This window comes from Elephas maximus, chromosome 2, assembly GCF_024166365.1.
Source record: "Elephas maximus indicus isolate mEleMax1 chromosome 2, mEleMax1 primary haplotype, whole genome shotgun sequence".
Lineage (NCBI taxonomy): Eukaryota > Metazoa > Chordata > Mammalia > Proboscidea > Elephantidae > Elephas > Elephas maximus.
The window spans coordinates 101,638,894-101,657,080 of NC_064820.1; the positions used below are offsets into that span (position 1 = coordinate 101,638,894).

General features: G+C 37.6%; 1 protein-coding gene across 5 annotated transcripts in view; it reads right to left on the minus strand.

Annotated features, from left to right (window-relative positions):
- Positions 1-18,187, minus strand: part of KIAA0825 (KIAA0825 ortholog) — a 445,920-nt gene that overhangs the window by 268,311 nt on the left and 159,422 nt on the right. For all 5 annotated transcript variants that reach the window (XM_049867904.1, XM_049867915.1, XM_049867914.1 and 2 more), the window contains exon 15: positions 1,932-2,111. In XM_049867904.1, coding sequence (XP_049723861.1) covers positions 1,932-2,111 — 180 coding nt within the window. The remainder of the gene's footprint in view (positions 1-1,931; positions 2,112-18,187) is intronic.

Sequence of the window (18,187 nt, forward strand, 5' to 3'; positions counted from 1 at the left end):
AATGAAGAACACCAAAGACACAAGGTAATTATGAGCCCAAGAGACAGAAAGGGCCACATAAACCAGAGACTACATTGGCCTGAGATCAGAAGAACTAGGTGGTGCCCGGCTACAACTGCCCTTGACAGGGAGCACAACAGAGAACCCCTGAGGGAGCAGGACAGCAGTGGGATGCAGACCCCAAATTCTCATAAAAAGACCAGACTTAATGGTCTGACTGAGACTAGAAGCACCCCAGTGGTCATGGTCCCCAGACCTTCTGTAAGCCCAAGACAGGAACTATTCCCAAAACCAACTCTTCAGACAGGGATTGGACTGGACAATAGGACAGAAAATGACACTGGTGAAGAATGAGCTTCTTGGATCAAGAAGACACATGAGACTATGTTGGCATCTCCTGTCTGAAGGCGAGATGAGAGGGTAGAGGGGGTCAGAAGCTGGCCAAATGGAAGCTAAATGAGACTGTGGAAGGAAGGAGTGTGCAATTAGGAGTATATAGCAAAGTGTATATAAATTTTTGTATTAGAGTCTGGCTTGATTTGTAAACTTTCACTTAAAGCAGAATAAAAAAATTAATTAAAAAAAATGAAAGAAAAGGAAACATGTATTCAACATCTACTCCGAGCTGGGCAAAAAAAATAAATAACTCGAAATGATATTCAACTAATATCTGATAGCCAAAAAAGTCCAGGGAGTATGAAACCCATTATTATGAGCTAGCTGTTTTTTAATATAGAGCCTAGGAAAAATTTCCTGGGTGGCGCAAACAGTTAGTGTGCTCAGCTGCTAAGAGAAAGGTTGGTAGTTCAAGTCCATCACAGGTGTCTCAGAAGAAAGGCTTAGTGATCTGCTTCCAAAAATTGTCCATTGAAAACCACATGGAGCACAGTTCTTCTCTGATACACATTGGGTCATCACAAGTCAGAGTCAACTCGACATCAATTAGTAAGAAAATATTTCATGAAAAGAGTGGTTCCAAGGCAGTGCAGGGGGAGCTCATAAGTTCAGAGTCAAATGCAAATAATCAAAATGATTAGGCTAATGACAACGAACACTACCTTATTTCCTATCCTTTGCTCTTCCCAAAACATTAAATATGAAGACTTAAAGGCAGGATATTAAGGTGAGAGTCTTTACACCTGTCCCTGATGACAGGGTCACCCATCAACACCTTCTGTTCAGGTATACAATCTACTCTGTCTTTAACTTACTCTCTAGCTCTGGGCAAAAGAACATACAGACAGGGAAAACATATTGTACCCGAGGAATGATAGTACAGGCTTGACTTGTAGAGAGAGAGGCACCATAGTCATAATAATAAATTACCCATACTTTTGAAGAAAACTAGCCAGTAGTTTTCGCCATCAGTTGTTGAATAAATGTACCCAAGAATCACAAAATACCATTTTCAAATCTTACTAATGCCTTATATGCTCATTGGAAACCCTGGTGGTGTAGTGGTTAAGAACTATGACTGCTAACCAAAAGGTCTGCAGTTTGAATTCCCCAGGTGCTCCTTGGAAACCATATGGGGCAGTTCTACTCTGCACTATATGGGCGCTATGAGTTGGAATCGACTCTACAGCAGTGGGTTTGGTTTTTGGTTTTTTATTTATATTAAGCATATTAAATTAAATATTAAATTCAATTTTATGATGCAATGCTTCCCAATAATAAAAATAAATAACAAAATCTGCATTAGTTTCCCTCTCAACATCTTCCCTCACCTCACCTCAAACCATGCTAAATTTAGAAAGGAAGTAATGGTTAATAGTTCCCAACAGAAACCTTGATGCTGAAAAATAGAAGTTAAAGTTCTATAAACACTGGATTCAGCAAAACTGATAACAATAAAACTTTAAAAACATCTGTAAAGGCATATTTTAAGAATCTAAAAAATGCTTCTTTTACAAGAAGTAAATTACTCATACCTGGAACGTTATATAAAAAGTCCCATAGTTGTTCTTCTTCTATGTAGCTCACAAAAACATTTCCAAATGTTTGTGGAGAAAAATTGCAATGGTACAGTACGTTAAAGATGGCTTCTATCAAGCCGGATCCTTGGTTCAGATTCTTTTCTGTATCAGAAACTTGTTCTCCAAAAGCACATTCTTGAAAAGAATAAAAAGATTTATTAAGGTAGGTGTTAATGACTGTTGATTTAATTTTTATCACTGATCCTAGCATAATGCTGTGGAAATATATTTGAATATTTACATTAAAAAAATTCTTTCAGATCAATGATTCATCTAACCCACTATTGTTTCTGAGATACGCAAGGATATTCGTGAAAAAAAACATTGTAAGAAGGACCACAATGATATCACTACAAAGGGCTATTCCAGTTTCCTTGTACAACAGAATCTTTTTTTCTCTTAAAAAACTTCTGTTTTTTTCTTGTTTAAAAGTAATACATGTTCATTCCAGAAACTTAAAAAAATCCAGACAACTAAGAAAACTAAAATCGTACCAAATTCTACCAAACAGTGATAGTCACTTTGGTGGAGACTTTCATTCATATTATATATAAATATGCATAGGTGAATGTATGTATATATAGCTTGCAAATAAATAGAATTAAACTCTATGTATTGTTTTCTTTAGTTATTATTATTTACCTAAAAACTATTTAAAGCTAGTTGAATCATTGTATCTCTCTTTAGGATGTCAAGTTCTGAAAATCATTACACCCTTTATTTATCCAGAATAGAAGTTTCATGGAAAATTCACATTTCTAGTACTCTCAGAATTGTATTCTCAATTTTCTGAATAAATTTATAAACTTTTCTCAAACTCACGTTGTTACTGCTGTTAGGTGCCGTCAAGTCGGTTCCAACTCAATAGCAACCCTATGTACAACAGAATGAAACACTGCCCAGTCCTTCACCATCCTCACGGTAGTTGCTATGTTTGAGCTCATTGTCGCATCCACTGTGTCAATCCATCTAGTTCAGGGTCTTCCTCTTTTTCGCTTACCCTCTGCTTTACCAAGCATGATGTCCTTCTTCAAGGACTGGTCCCTTCTGATAACATGGCCAAAGTCTGTAAGATGAAATCTCACCATCCTCACATCTAAGGAGCATTCTGGCTGTATTGCTTCCAAACAGATTTGTTCGTTCTTTTGGCAGTCCATAGAATATTCAATATTCTTCACCAACATCATAATTCAAAAACGTAAATTCTTCTTCGATCTTTCCTATTCATTGTCCAGGTTTCACGTGCATATGAGGCAGTTGAAAACACCATGGCTTGGGTCAGGCATACCTTAGTCCTCAAAGTGATGTTTTTACTTTTTAACACTTTTTTAAAGAGGTCTTTCACAGCAGATTTACCCAATGCAATACATCTCAAATCCGTAGACACTGTCATTTCAGAGGGAAGAGGTTTGTCATTTGGTTTATCAATGAAATTACATAAAGAATTCCCATAAAAATGGGGCCATTTTAATTGCCTCTTTCAAACTGTTTCCTGGCTCCATTCTGACTTCCTTCCTCAAAATCTGTAATCAGAAGTTCCTGAAGTATTGCATTTATGGATTGGACTGGTTAAGTGGAATACTAATTTCTATTTTGTTTGGATAATTAGTATAATCCAATATAATATGCAAAAATCTTTATTGAATTAAAGACGACAGCAATTCTCAGATCTTGTCTCTTATATTTTAAAATCTTGAATAAATATAATCCGGATTATTGGGAGATGAGTATATTTCTTTACTTTTCCTCATTTAGAAGCTCATAGCTTTTATGCTTCATTGTGATCATTTTATTTCTATTATTTGATTTTCGTAATCAAAGGAGCTTATTGTTACCTGCAAACTAAAAACTAGTGCCACAGGCTTTATGGAGAAGATTTTTATTGGTCTGCATTTCTAATATCCATTTTCTTTGTCTCTCTTTTTAAAACAAATTGGTTTTCCTTTGGCAAGCTACCTCTCCACTCCTCCACACATATATACACACTTAATCTATTTGATTTGAGTAAGGCTGTCTCTATCACCTGGGGTGGACACATGACCAAGATCTGGCCAATTGCACCATGATGCCTCCGTCTCAAGAGTGATTATTTCAGGGAAGAGCAGGTGACCAATGAAGACCTTCTTCAGGACTTTTGTTGGAGCCACTGGTAAAGAGGTGTTTTCTTTTCACTAGGGTTGCTATTCCATCTTCTATTGATGCTTCCCATGTCATTTAATATTTTCCCTGTAGAACCCTGCACTATTGCAACTCTAGGCTTGAATTTTTTCTTTAGTTCTTTTAGCTTGAGCAATGCCAAGTGTGTTCTTCCCTTTTGGTTTTCTATCTCTAGCTCTTTGCACGTGTCATTATAACACTTTGTCTTCATGAGCTGCCCTTTGAAATCTTCTATTCAGTACTTTTACTTCATCATTTCTTCTTTATTTTCTATGGAGAAAATATTAAACAATGCAGGAAGCATTAAAAGAAGATGGAAGGAATACACAGAGCCATTATACCAAGAAGAATTGGTCAATGTTCAACCATTTCAAGAGGTAGCATGTGATCAGGAACCGATGGTACTGAAGGAAGAAGTCCAAGCTGCACTGAGGGCTTTGACAAAAAACAAGGCTCCAGGAATTGACAGAATACCAATTGAGATGTTTCAACAAATGGATGCAGTGCTGGAAGTGCTCACTTGTCTATGCCAAGAAATTTGGGAGACAGCTACCTGCGCAACCAACTGGAAGAGATCCATATTTATGGCTGTACCCAGGAAAGGTGACCCAACTGAATGTGGAGATTATCAAACAATATCATTAATATCACATGCAAGTAAAATTTTGCTGAAGATCATTCAAAAGCAGCTGCAGTAGTGCATCAACAGGGAACTGCCAGAAATGCAGGTTGGATTCAGAAGAGGACACGGAACAAGGGATATCATTGGTGATGTCACACGGATTCTGGCTAAAAGCAAACAACAACAGAAAGATGTTTACCTGTGTTTTATTGACTATGCAAAGGTATTCGACTGTCTGGATCATAACAGATTGTGGATAACATTGTGAAGAATGGGAATTTCAGAACACTTAATTGTGCTCATGAGGAATCTGTACATAGATGAAGAGGCAGTTGTTCAGACAGAACAAGGAGATACTGCGTGGTTTAAAGTCAGGAAAGGTGTGTGTCAGGGTTGTATCCTTCCACCATACCTATTCAATCTGTATGCTGAGCGAATAATTTGAGAAGCTGGACTATATGAAGAAGAACAGGGCATCAGGATTGGAGGAAGACTCATTAACAACCTTGCTTGGTGAAAGTGAAGAGGACTTGAAGCACTTACTGATGAAGATCAAAGACCACAGCCTTCAGTATGTATTACACCTCAACATAAAGAAAACAAAAATCCTCACAAGTGGACCAATAAGCAACATCATGATAAACAGAGAAAAGACTGAAGTTGTCAAGGATTTCATTTTACTTGGATCCATGATCAACACCCACAGAAGCAGCAGTCAGGAAATCAAATGACGCATTGCATCGGACAAGTCTGCTGCAAAAGATCTCTTTAAAGTGTTGTAAGGCAAAGATGTCACCTTGAAGACTAAGGTGTGCCTAACCCAAGCGATGGTATGTTCAGTTGAATCATATGCATGTGAAAGCTGAACAATGAATAAGGAAGACCAAAAAAGAATTGATGCTAGCCATTTTGATACCACTTGCAGAGAACTTGACTGAGACTGAATCCAATATAGTAAAAGGGAGAACCAAGAGATGGAGAGAAGAAGATTCGTTATGACATGACACTGCTTGAGAACCCAGATCCAGCAAAGCCTGTAAATTTATGTAAGCTGAGCTGATACTTTTCCCTTCTTGATTAAGTCAGGCTGTTCTGTGGTATCTGTCACTTGCAGTATTAAGGGGTTTGACTTTTTTGTCCAGCACAAAATGTTAGACGGCAAAAATTCCTAGTCTAGGTATTCATCTCCCCTGACCCCACCCCCAAATATTTTCTGCAGTTCTCTGGGTCTTTTCCTTACTCCACCTCATCTTACATAAAACTATCGGTTATCCTTCATGTCAGCTATTGAATATAAATCTTCCCCTGTTCTCCAACATTATTTTAAATTCCTTTATCTAACAATCAAAAGTTTCCACAATCTTTTCCCAAATCATATTCCAATACCCCCAACATTTGTTCCACCCAGATTGGTTTAATTGCTGTTCCTTCCCATCTCCTTTTCTTTGTCTTTGCCATTTCACCAGTCTAGAAAGTTCTCTTTCAATAAAATTCCCATCTTTTAACCAATTGATTGATTACTATATGCCAGTTATTTTACTAGATGCTGAGTCCTATGTCTTCCAAGTATTCACTGCCTGTGTATTTGGACAGGAAAGGGATGACAGACATGTAAGTAACTATTATAGCAATGTAAGGGTAAGTGGAGTGACCATACATCCTGGTTTGCTCAGGATAGTTCTGGTTTATGTCTGTTGTCCTGGCATAATTATTAATAGCACCCTCTTTCTCTCTCAAAAGTGTTCCTGTTTGGATGAAACATTAGTTGATCACCTTAAGTATCAGTGCCTTAAATATAAGGCACTATTCAAAGGAAGGGCAGTGTCAAGGTAAGGAACTCAACCGCTAACTCACCAGGAAACTGTTTATTGCTACCAAAGATTTACAAATTCGTGTTATGCTACCACTTTTCTTTCCATGACTGCTTACCTAATTTTTACTTTATACAAGATGTCATTAATGACAAGCTCCTGCTGAGTCACTAAAATGGATTTGGCAGCAATGTTGTGGAAGATTGAGCCATGTGCTCAGGAGTGCTGAATTTAACCGCGTACTAGGACCATCGGTAGCCAAAAGGAAGAGGCTGAAAGTCTCACTTTAGACATAGATACTGGATAGAAGGTGCAAGAATAGAAAATGCAGCATATAAAACAGGCACTCGAGACTTAAAGCATCAGGCTCATAAATTAATACCTAGGAAAGTGGGGTGATATAACGCATGAATATTGTTTTAAGGAAGCACTAAATTTAAACATCACAACCTATCTCACCATGATAAATAGCAAGAAAAAAAAACTGAAACTTGATTTGAAGATTGTTGTTGTAATCTTGCAGTTGATTGTATAAAAGGCTAACAATAGATATAAAGGCCTGACACTTATTTATAAGTTTTCAATAATTATTATATTACATTTTTTTTTCTTCCAACCATGCTTATCTCGGCAAATTTTTAAATTAAAAAAAAAAAGAAATCTCATGAAATGGAACTTAAAAATATGAAGACAAAACGAATTACTTTTTCCAGTGAATCTTTTTCCCAAGTTTTTTTCTTAGGAATTGTTTTCTTGCTTCATGTAAAAAAAAAAAAAATTCTTGTATACAAATTAAAGCACAGTGGTTAAGAGCCACAGCATGCTATGGCTGTGAATAAAAAAGATCGGCAGTTCAAATCCACCAGCTGCTCCTTGGAAGCCCTATGGAGCAATTCTACTCTGTCCTACAGGTTTACTATGAGTCGGAATCGACAGCAACGGGTTTGGGGATTTTATTTTGTTTTATTTGTATCTTATCTCATGTTTTCCTCAGTACCCAAATAGACATTAAACATAAGATTTCTACTTCTTTTGAATACCCATAGTCCCTAGTAGGGCTATGGTTATGGTGAGATGGCAACAGATGTTCCTTGAATATCTACAATGGCCTAAGCATTATGCTGAGTGTTTTGCATAAACTTTCTCATTTATCCTGATCCTCACAAAAACTTTGTGAGGGGATTATTATCTCCATTTTTTTTAAACAAATGAAGAAAGTGAATCTTAAAGAGGCTGACATTTAGTGAATAAAGACAAAAGTACTTTACAATCCATCAAGAAAATAGTTACACTGAAGAGAGCAGAGATCTATAACTAGACAATTAGTTCTAATTTCTTGAAAACTGATAAACTGTACATAGCATACACAAGTAATTCAGTGTGTTTAAAAATTATTTTGTAGTATCTACATATTTATAGATGTAGATAGGACAAACCTCTTAGAAACACCATTTTGGCTGGTATGAACCTATTCTACCAAGGTTCTTCCACAGAGAGGTAGCTTTTTACAATGCAGGATTTCCAAAGTGTGTTTTGTGGGATGTTAATAGGTAACACACATGTTTTGAAAATGTTGTCTTTAAGAATGTTAAACATGGTTGTTTTCTGCAAGATTTCTCAAAGCCTTTAATTATTCATGAATCCTGTGACTTTCTAAGAAGGGAGTTTAGTATATAGGGTTTCTAAACTTTTTTGACCTTGAAACTCTTTTCTATCATTGCATCCAGCAGGACTAATATTCTATTAAACCAAATTTAGGAATTATGGCTCTAATGTTTGCAAATAGACCTTTAAATTAATCTTAAGCCTTCTAGGTTTACAAGCAGTCCCAAGGAAAAGGAAGCGAGGTAGAAACACAAATGGCTATTCTGCATAAGGAGATTGCCAACTGGAAAAGAAATGCCTACTAATCAGGTCACCAAAGTTGGATTTAATTTTAACACAACTGAATTGTTTGGGAAGCAAAGAAGGATTTGATCTAGTAGTAGGCACTAGCAAGAATAACAGAGCCCAGTAATAACAGGACTTTTAAAACGTTGACTTCTAAAGCCACAGAATTAGACCAAGTTCTAACAATCTGATAAAGAAACATAATGAGAATAGATGGCTGGCAGATACATTGCAGGGGAGTCAATAAATATTTGGTCAATAAATAAATCAATATTTGTGCAATAAATGCTGAGTGAATGCATAAAAAGTCCTCTAGCATCTGAGACAATGGTGATCTAACTTCTTTTCGAACACTTTCAGTGGTAGGATACCTACTACCTCTCAAGGAAGCTAGCCTCTCCGCTAAACTGCTCAACTTACCAGGCAGTTTTGCACTTAAAACAATACGGAACACTGTTATCATAAAGGGCTATAGAAATTTAGGCTAGTCTCTATAGTGGATAAAGAAAAGCACAGAGTTCTTCTTAATGTTATCTTCAATTATCATTTGTTGATGTTGTTGTTAGGCGCCTTCAAGTCGACTTTCTACTCGTAGTGACCCCATGTGACAAAGAAGAACTGTGCCATAGAGTTTTCTAGTACTTGGCTGCTAACTGAAAGGTCAGTGGTTAGAACTCACCAGCAGCTCCTCAGGAGAAAAGACCTAGTGATCTGCTTCTGTAAAGATTACAGCCTAAGAAACTCTACGGGCAGTTCTACTCTGTCCTTTGGGGTCACTATGAGTAGGAATAGACTCCACAGCATACAACAACAACAATATTTATGGGAGCAGATCGCCAGGTCTTTCTCCCTTAGAGCCAGTCAGTGGATTCAATCGGCCAACATTTTGGTTAGCAGCCAAGTGTTTAGCCCTTGAGCCACTAGAGCTCCTTTCAGTTATCATTAAGGATTAGAATTCAGGTTTTCGGACTGACACACAACTGACAGCCAAAATCCATCTCCTTGTTACTTCTTCCCAAGAATCTCCATCTGCAGAATTGGACAACTTTTTTTTTTTTAAGAAGAAGACTTAAAAAATTTGAAGATAGCCACCTAGCGTATAAGGTTACTATGAGTCAGAATCAACTCAATGACAATGTTCTTTGTTTTAAAATCCAGCCTCCTTTCTTTTTTCCTTTCCATGTTAGACATACTCAATTTCTTTAAGCAAAGCTTGTTATGGTTTCTGTATTAACATCTTGGTTGCTCTTCTGTGTTTTGACTCCTAAGTGGGCAATATACGTTTAGAAAGGTCATGCCAAGAAAAGAGCATGGTACTGCACATAAAGTACGATGACCACAAAGCATAGACAGACTATTCTGCAGTTGGCAGCTCTAGGGAGTAAGATATATCTTTTGAGTTCCAGGTGTGCTTCCCGATAAACACAAATTCCCTTGATATTCACATAATGTGGAATTGCATTGAAAAAAGAACCCGTTGTCATTGAGTCAATTCCAACTCATAGTGACCATATAGGACAGAGTAGACCTGCCCTATAGGGTTTCCAAGGAGTGGCTAGTGGATTTGAACTGCTGACCTTTTGGTTAGCAGCCAAGCTCATTAAAGCTATATCAAAGGGAAATTCCTTCTGTACGCAGATGCCAAGTCTATCTGTCCAGTGGAATGTCTATTCAGACCTTGGAAGAGAAATTAAAAGTACCATATTAGAGCTATCTGCAGGTCTCCTTTCCTAGTAACCACAATGCAGACAAGTGATAAAGGGACTATGGGAGCCTAGGTGCTGCACCAATATTCTGGAACAAGGGTCAGCAAAGTATAGCCTATAGGACAATTTCAGCCCACCACCTGCTTTTATATGGCCCACAGCTAAGAATGGTTTTTACATATTAAAATTGTTGAAAAAATCAGAAGTAGAATACGGTTAGCGACACATGAAAATTATATGGGAATTCAAATTTCAATAATCAAAACAAAGCCACACTCATTCATCTATGTATTTTCTGTAGCTGTCTGCGTGCTACAGTGGCAGAGTTGAGTAGTTTCAATAAAGGCCAGTACGGCCTAGAAAGCCTAAAATATTTCCTATCTGCCCCTGTGTAGACAAATTTTGCTGGTTCTTATTCTAGAATATTGGAAGAAAGTGTACATATGGTCCAAATATCTAATACTACATAAGGGCATTATCTTAGTTTCTAAGTGCTGCTATAATAGAAACACCACAAATAGATGGCTTTAAAGAACAGATTTATTTTCTCATAGTTAGGAGGCTAGAAGTACAAATTCAGGGCACTAGCTCTAGGGAAAGGCTTTCTTTCTCTGTCCACTCCAGGGAAGGTCCTTGTCTCTTTTCAGATTCTGTTCCTCAGTTCCTTGGCGATCTTCATGTGGCATGTACCTTCCGCTCCATTTGCGTTTACATCGCTCTGCTTGATCTGATCATTTTATATCTCAGGGATGATTGGTTCAAGACACACCCTACACTGATATAGTCTCATTAACCTAGGAAAGAAAGCCCTATTCCCAAATGGGATTACATCCACAGGTATGGAGATTTAGGACTTACAACACATATTTTTGGGGGACACAATTCAATCCATAACAGGCGTCTTCGATCTACTCTGAAATAACTTGTAAGTAAAAACAGGTTTCAGCTCTTCAGAGCAGTCATTCCTTATCACCCAATTGTTCGATTGCTATCAGTCACACTGTTTTATAAAAACATTTTAGAGTATTTATTAGTAGCTGAACTTATCTAATTTTTATATAGCCCTGGTGGCACAGTGGTTAAGAGCTTGGCTACTGACAAAAAAAGGTCAGCAGTTTGAATCCACCAGCAGCTCCTTGGAAAGTCTATGGGGCAGTCTACTCTGTCCTATAAGGTTGCTGTGAGTCGGAATTGACTTGAGGCAACACGTTTAGTTTTGGTTTGGTTTTACTTCTATAACGTCTGTCTTCCCCCACTTTACTGAGCAATAAATTCCCTAGAATATAAGCTTTATGAAGGCAACTTGTTATGTTCACCATTGTATCTCCAGCCTAGAAAAGTACCTGGCACATAGTAGATGTCTATTAAATGTTAATTGACTGGATAGCTTATTTATAAAATAAAGAAGCTGAATATTTTCAGACACTAATTCAGAAAAACATTTATTTCTATGAAGGATCTTCTCCACAAAGTCTCATATTTTCATCTTAGAATTCATTTAAAAACAATATACTTTCAGAAAATAATGGCTCTTCTTTCTTCTAACAAGTACCACTTTACACTTCAAGTGGGCAATTCACCCAATTTTCTGTGTGTAAGTTTCCTCATTTGCAAAATGGTCCTAATAGTCCAAGGGTTATAAATGAGAAAATATGTTAAATCACTTTGAGTTGCTTAGAAAAAAGATGCTATCTATGTAAATTCAAGGTAATAGCATCACTTGTAATATAATGCCCATTTTATATGTTAATTCTTGAAGCATATTAACTATGAAAGAAGACACATGTTCCTATAGTCATATTAGACATTTTCTATGTGTCATGAAGAAATAGAATATAAAACATTTCTGCCATTATCAAGCTGGAAAAGATTTGATTCTGCGTACGTGACGCAGCATAGCAAAATTCATACGGCCAATCTCCAAATCTATATGTAAAAATTCTCAAGGATTATTATAATAGAGAGCTTAAGAGTATTTGTTTGGCCCAGTTCTCATCTTCACATGCATAAAGGCTGCTAGGTCAACACATTTGCAGGCACACAGGTGTCAAAGTGGAAACACCATCTCCTGGGAAACAATTCCTTTATGTTAAATCTATGTTTAAATGGAGGGGAGAGCTACTGAGAAGCAGAGACAGAGGCCATTGCATAGAGGGCACAGGAGTATCAGGGAAGAAAAATGCATAGGCATATTTTTCTAAACATTCAATATGAAAAAAACAAAAAATCTCATATAAATTAAGTACCTACCTGTCCTGGAAGAAGTGCAGCCAAAATGCTCCTAGGAAGCGAGGCTGGTGAGACTTTGTCTCATGTACTTTGGCTATATTATCAGGAGGGACTAGTCTCTGGAAAAAGACATCATGCTTGGTAAAGTAGAGGGTCCACGAAAAAGAGGAAGACCCTCGAGATGGATTGATAACAGTGGCTGCAACAATGGGCCCAAGTATAGCAATGATTGTGAGGATGGTGCGGGAACAGGTAATGTTCCATTCTATTGCACATAGCGTGGCTATGAGTCAGAACTGATTTGACAGGACCTAACAACAATGCCCTAGGTGTTTTATGTTCATTTCTTCTTTTAAACCTCAAAATAAACAAAAGAGTCAATATCACTACCCCATTTGGAAATGAGGATACTGAAGCTTAGAGAGGTCATAAAGCTAATGAGTGAAACAGAAGAGTCATTGTCATGGAAATTTAATTGGCCTTCTTCCATCCGTCTGTCTGTCCGTCTGCCCGTCCATCCATCCATCCATCCATTAAACACTTTTTGAGAATGCCCTCAAGTCCTAGGAGCTCAGTATACATCTGAAGTGCCCAGAACAAGGCCAGTTGCTGGAGATACAATGGTGAGCAAACCAAATGCTATTCTTGCCCTCCTGGAACTCACAGTGGCCAGACAAACATTCAGTACATAATTATGTCAATGAAGAAGGTGCTTAACATTGTGACAAGTGGTATAAAAGGAAGGACCACTAGGAGGATCAGAGAAGACTTCCCAGAAAGAACTAGTTACCCCGAAAGATGACTAAGTTACCAGGCAAACAGAATGGAAAAAAATACATTAGGAAGGTATCTTACTTATCCAGCACTGCTATATCAGAGATACCACAAATCGGTGGCTTTAACTAATAGAAATTTATTTTCTCACAGCTTCGGAGATTAGCAGTCCAAATTCAGGGTTCCAGCTTTAGGGGAGGGCTTTCTTTCTCTGTTGGCTCTGGAGGAATGAATGTCCTGGTCTCTTTGAGCTTCTTCTCCTGGGCGATCTTCGTGTGGCTTGGCATCTCTCTTCACGCATCTCTGTTTCTGCTCACTTGTTTAATCTCTTTTCTATCTCAAAAGAGATTGACTGAAGATATGCCCTACACTAATCCTGCTCGTTAACATAACAAAGACAACCCATCCAAATGGGATTATAACCACAGGCATAGAGGTTAGGATTTAAAACATATTTTGTGGGATACAGTTCGATCTGTAACAGAAGGCATTTGGCATAAGAGAGAATTAATTGAAAGGTCACTGGTGTTGGAACAGCTGTCTCTTTCCTCAAAACACTTCTGCAGGAACATTGCTGTTAAAGTATGTAAATTTATGAGGCACAACCTAGACTACAGTATGCATGACCCTGTGTTGAAGCATGCTAATCTGAGGGAGAGCAGGACAAGATGAGCTAGATGAGTTGGCCATAGCCAGAGCATGCAAGGCATTGCTGATGTCTCAAGGGTTAATGTGCTTACCCTCTAAGCAGTGGTCAGTCACTAATGGTTTTTAGCAGGGGAATGACTTAATCAGATCTATATTTTAATAATATCATGCTTTTACACTGAATCATTCATGCTGTGACCTTCCTGATAAAATGGCTTATAAATATTCTTAAGTAAATTAAGTCTCACTTGAAGCCTATGTTACAAGGACAAGCCTCAGACTCAAATTATTTTGCTTTCTACAGTAACAAACACGTTTTCTATTTCCTTTCTACTAAAAAAGTGGTCCAAGGACCAGCAGCAGCATCTGGAACCTTGTTAGAAATGCAGAAACTCAGGCTCACTTCAGACCCATTGGGTGGGAATCTGCAGTTTTAACAAGATCCCCAGGTGGTTTGGTTGTATACTTTAAAGTCAAGAAGCCTTACTGTACATAATAATCCCTTACCACCACCACCACCCACCCTCATGGAGACTCAGAATATCTTAGAAGGTGATAGTTTCTGGCATTGTAATAACTATGGAGCCCACTGATACCTCTAGGGTAGTCCCCCATCATTCTAAGACACGATCATTAGTTGGAAAGGACTAGGGTAAAAACAAACCAATATGGTTCTACTCTTCTTACCAAGAACAGCACAAATCCAGAGAAGAAAAAAAGATTGAATAAATCTGAATCCTGTAGTGCGGATGTCGTCACTAGCAAGAGCAGCCCATGACACCAGTGTTCGGTGCTAAAGATACCAAGTGGGAGTATATTTTTACCTTAGGTTGCCTCTTCAAGACAGTCACAAAACGGCACTTTGGTCACATTTATAAAACAAAATAACACACATGCACATGCACACTCATCACAAGAAAACAACAAGCATCAGCCATAATATGCCTCACATTGCCCCCAAAGATCAGGAAAATATTAACTATAAGAGAATTTGAATTCATTCATTCATTTTAAGTGAACCATTGCTTGGTAGTGGTAGCACTCCTTTAGCTAGAATTTTATTTTAGATCTGTTTCTTGACTGTCTTTAGGCACTTTGTTATGAAATGTCCTGTTAAAATTAGCCACTATTGAGGTTAATGATGGCTCCCAGGAATTTCACAACAATACTGCAATTTGGTTCATGTTCCATGGTTTTGCCCAGACACTGTGTGGTGTGGTGGGTGAAAGCATAGTCTCCGGAAGCCAGCCACCTGGGAGCAAATCCTGCTTTGCTACTTTTGGTGTGTGACCTTAGACAAGTTACTTAATTTTTCTGTGTCTCAGTTTTCTCATCTGTGGAGTGGAGATAACACAGAGTTAAGAGGATTTAATGGGTGAAAATGTTTCAAACACTTAGACAATGGTAAATACTGTGTGTTTGCTAGGTAGTGGTGGTGGTGGTTGTTATTTTACAACTGATTTTGCCAGAAGCCAAGAAATTTCACTAAGAGTCATTCTTGGGACAATGGGCAAAGTAAAAAATGTTATACTTCATTCAAATGTCCCTTTCAGAAGAAGGTCACTCACTAATAACTGGGAAGTTGCCAAATATTTGTTCCTTTGATGACACAGGTAAGAAACCAACTGGTAAGGCCATGTGGCCTCAGTGAAGTAATTACCACAAAACGGTTGTCCTGATTTTTAAAGTAAATAACCCAAAACAGTGCCTTACAATTTTTAAATCCTCCATAAACACTTTTTCCCCCCTTCAGGTTTAAGATGGCCTAACTTTAAATAAAACCAACAAACATGCCAACTGAACTGTACGAAAGAATGTTGTAAACTACCAACCACGTGAAATCAGTTTATTTTTATCAAATTTTAGCAATGTAATTGTTCCTTCAAAATGCAATACATTTTTATACATGGCAAAAACATGATTCCACTTCCTGGAAGCTTGCAGCCTATGAAGCTTATATTATAAATTAAAATTTTACTGTTCATTTATTTCTTTACCATATTTTTATGTAACACGTGACTTCTGTGTTTGTTGCCAGCTACACCCCACACACCCCCTGACACCATGTCAATCCTCTTCCCCATATTTGTTAAAAAGATTAGCATAGTGGGCTTAGGACAATATCTCTGGGGGGGGGAAGGGAAGGTGAGGCCAGCAAAAAAATGCAGAAGGCATGTGTTATTTGCATAAAAATACAGTAATTTTGCTATTTTCTGACCCTCAGAGAAGCTGCATCTCAGAATGCAAGGTAGGCATTTCCACCTATGTTTTGCTGATTCTTTTACAGTAAATAGAAATTCTGATGACTCATTTTCACAGAGCAAAGCCAAAAGCTACAGACATCACTCTCACTATGAGATAAACTCCGTAAGCCTATGGTTATTTACCAAGAAAAGCTCTCTATTTAGCAGAATTCAATACTTGCTTATTAATTGAAGGAAACCTTATTTTAAAATAAAAATGTGTATCCAATATCTTTGTATTCTTATTCCAGAGCCAATTTAACAAAATTAAATTTTACCAAAAAGACATTATTTATAAAGAAAAACTCTCCCATGAGAAGTTGATACTTATGTTGCTCAAAACACCTAATTCAATGTATTTTATTCTAAAATTTGCTTCCCTAAAAATATGATCAAAGTTCTAAATTACCAAATGATTTTTTAAAATACTCTGAATCTTTTAATCAAAGAAAAGAAAATCTGTACAAAAAATTACAAATTTATCTATTATGTACCTAGTAATTTCCGTCTTTGTACAGTTAATAAAATTCCATGAGTATATTGTTTCTGATTTAAAGTGAGAAGAATTCTACAGGCACTTAATAGGTTGGTCAATCAATTGATTAATAAATTCTGCCAGTTCATCTTTACGGTAATTGAAGTAGCTAGTAAAATTCAGTGCAAGACCATACCAGGGCAGGTATATAACCCTGATCAAATACTTGACAGCCTTCGTAAAAATGACAGGTATTTAAGCAGGTTACATAAATACACTTCTGCACTTCATGGGAACCACAACCGAAGATGATACAATACCTTACCTTTCATAACGGTACAGTCTCTCAAAAACATCGTGTTATACACAGGAGAAGGTGAACTTGATATTTTTGATAAGTAAATCTGGGCTTCATTTGCAAGAAATATGGTTAAATGTTCATGACTACAATTGCTCTTCCTTTACTTAGTGGCTATATTGGCCTAGTGGGAAAATTTGATCCCAATTGTTATTTTCCAAGCTGGTCTACACAACTGTATACAATAAGAGACCATGTCTCTTTTGGGACCACGCTTGTAAGTTTCACTGATAATATCAAACTGACTCTCCCAGCTGTGTCAGATCTGTCTATGTCATATAGTGACCTAGTGTGAAAGCTCAGACTCTAAAGCTTCAGGGAAGCTTCCTATTTTGATCATTGGCTGGCCAATCACTATTTACCAGACTTTTTATGTAAAAAGCGCTGTGCTAGCTTGAGGAAGAATATAAAAAGCTACAACACAACCCTAACTACCTATCTGGAAAGACAAGTTACAGGCATGTGCACCAGGGTGTCTTGGTTGATCCAACCTGAGATTAAACACATAACACTCCCACCACCACCACACTCCAGGATCTAAGCTGCATGAGTACTTGTATAGGAAGGACAGGGGATAGAAAGCTCAGGCTGGGTTCAGAAGCTATATCTACCCATCATTTATCAGCTGTGTGTCTTTGGAAAGCAACTTTATCTTAAACTCTAATGTCATTATTTGGAACATGAGATAAAATAGTACGTACTTTATATTGTTATAATAAGAATCAAAGAAGATAATAAATGTAAAGTGCAGAGCACCTGATAAGTAAACAATAAATATTGGTTATTTGAGGAAATAGTTTCCCTAGGGCCAGTTTTCCCCTTAGGATAGTGAATTTACAGGCTGAAGCTAAGGGAATTGCTTTTTAGGTGAATTTGTGAGGTCTGAGGCCCAAATATTATTGCTTGGGGTTAAGGGAAGAGAGTCCAATGCAGGGCTTAGGAGAGGGACAATCTCAGCACTTCTGCTTAGAACACAGCACAGCTGCAGCACTCGCAGGCCTGAGCAAGTTGTAGTGACCTTTGACACCACAAGGTTTTATGGTTTTGAGAGCACCAGGAGAGAAGCAATATTCTCACAAGGGGCTGACAGTGAGTCACCTTCCTTAAGCGGCTTTTGGAAAGCAAACATCAAGGTGGATGGGAGAGGACGATGTGGAGAACTGGTCATAAGCACATGTAAGAAACCAAAGAATTTCCAGAAATGACTGGAAAGATTTGGACAGGGGAATGCTCTGAGTCCTACATCTACAGGCTGGAAGGGCCTGGTGACACTTGCCTCATTCATAAACAATTATAAA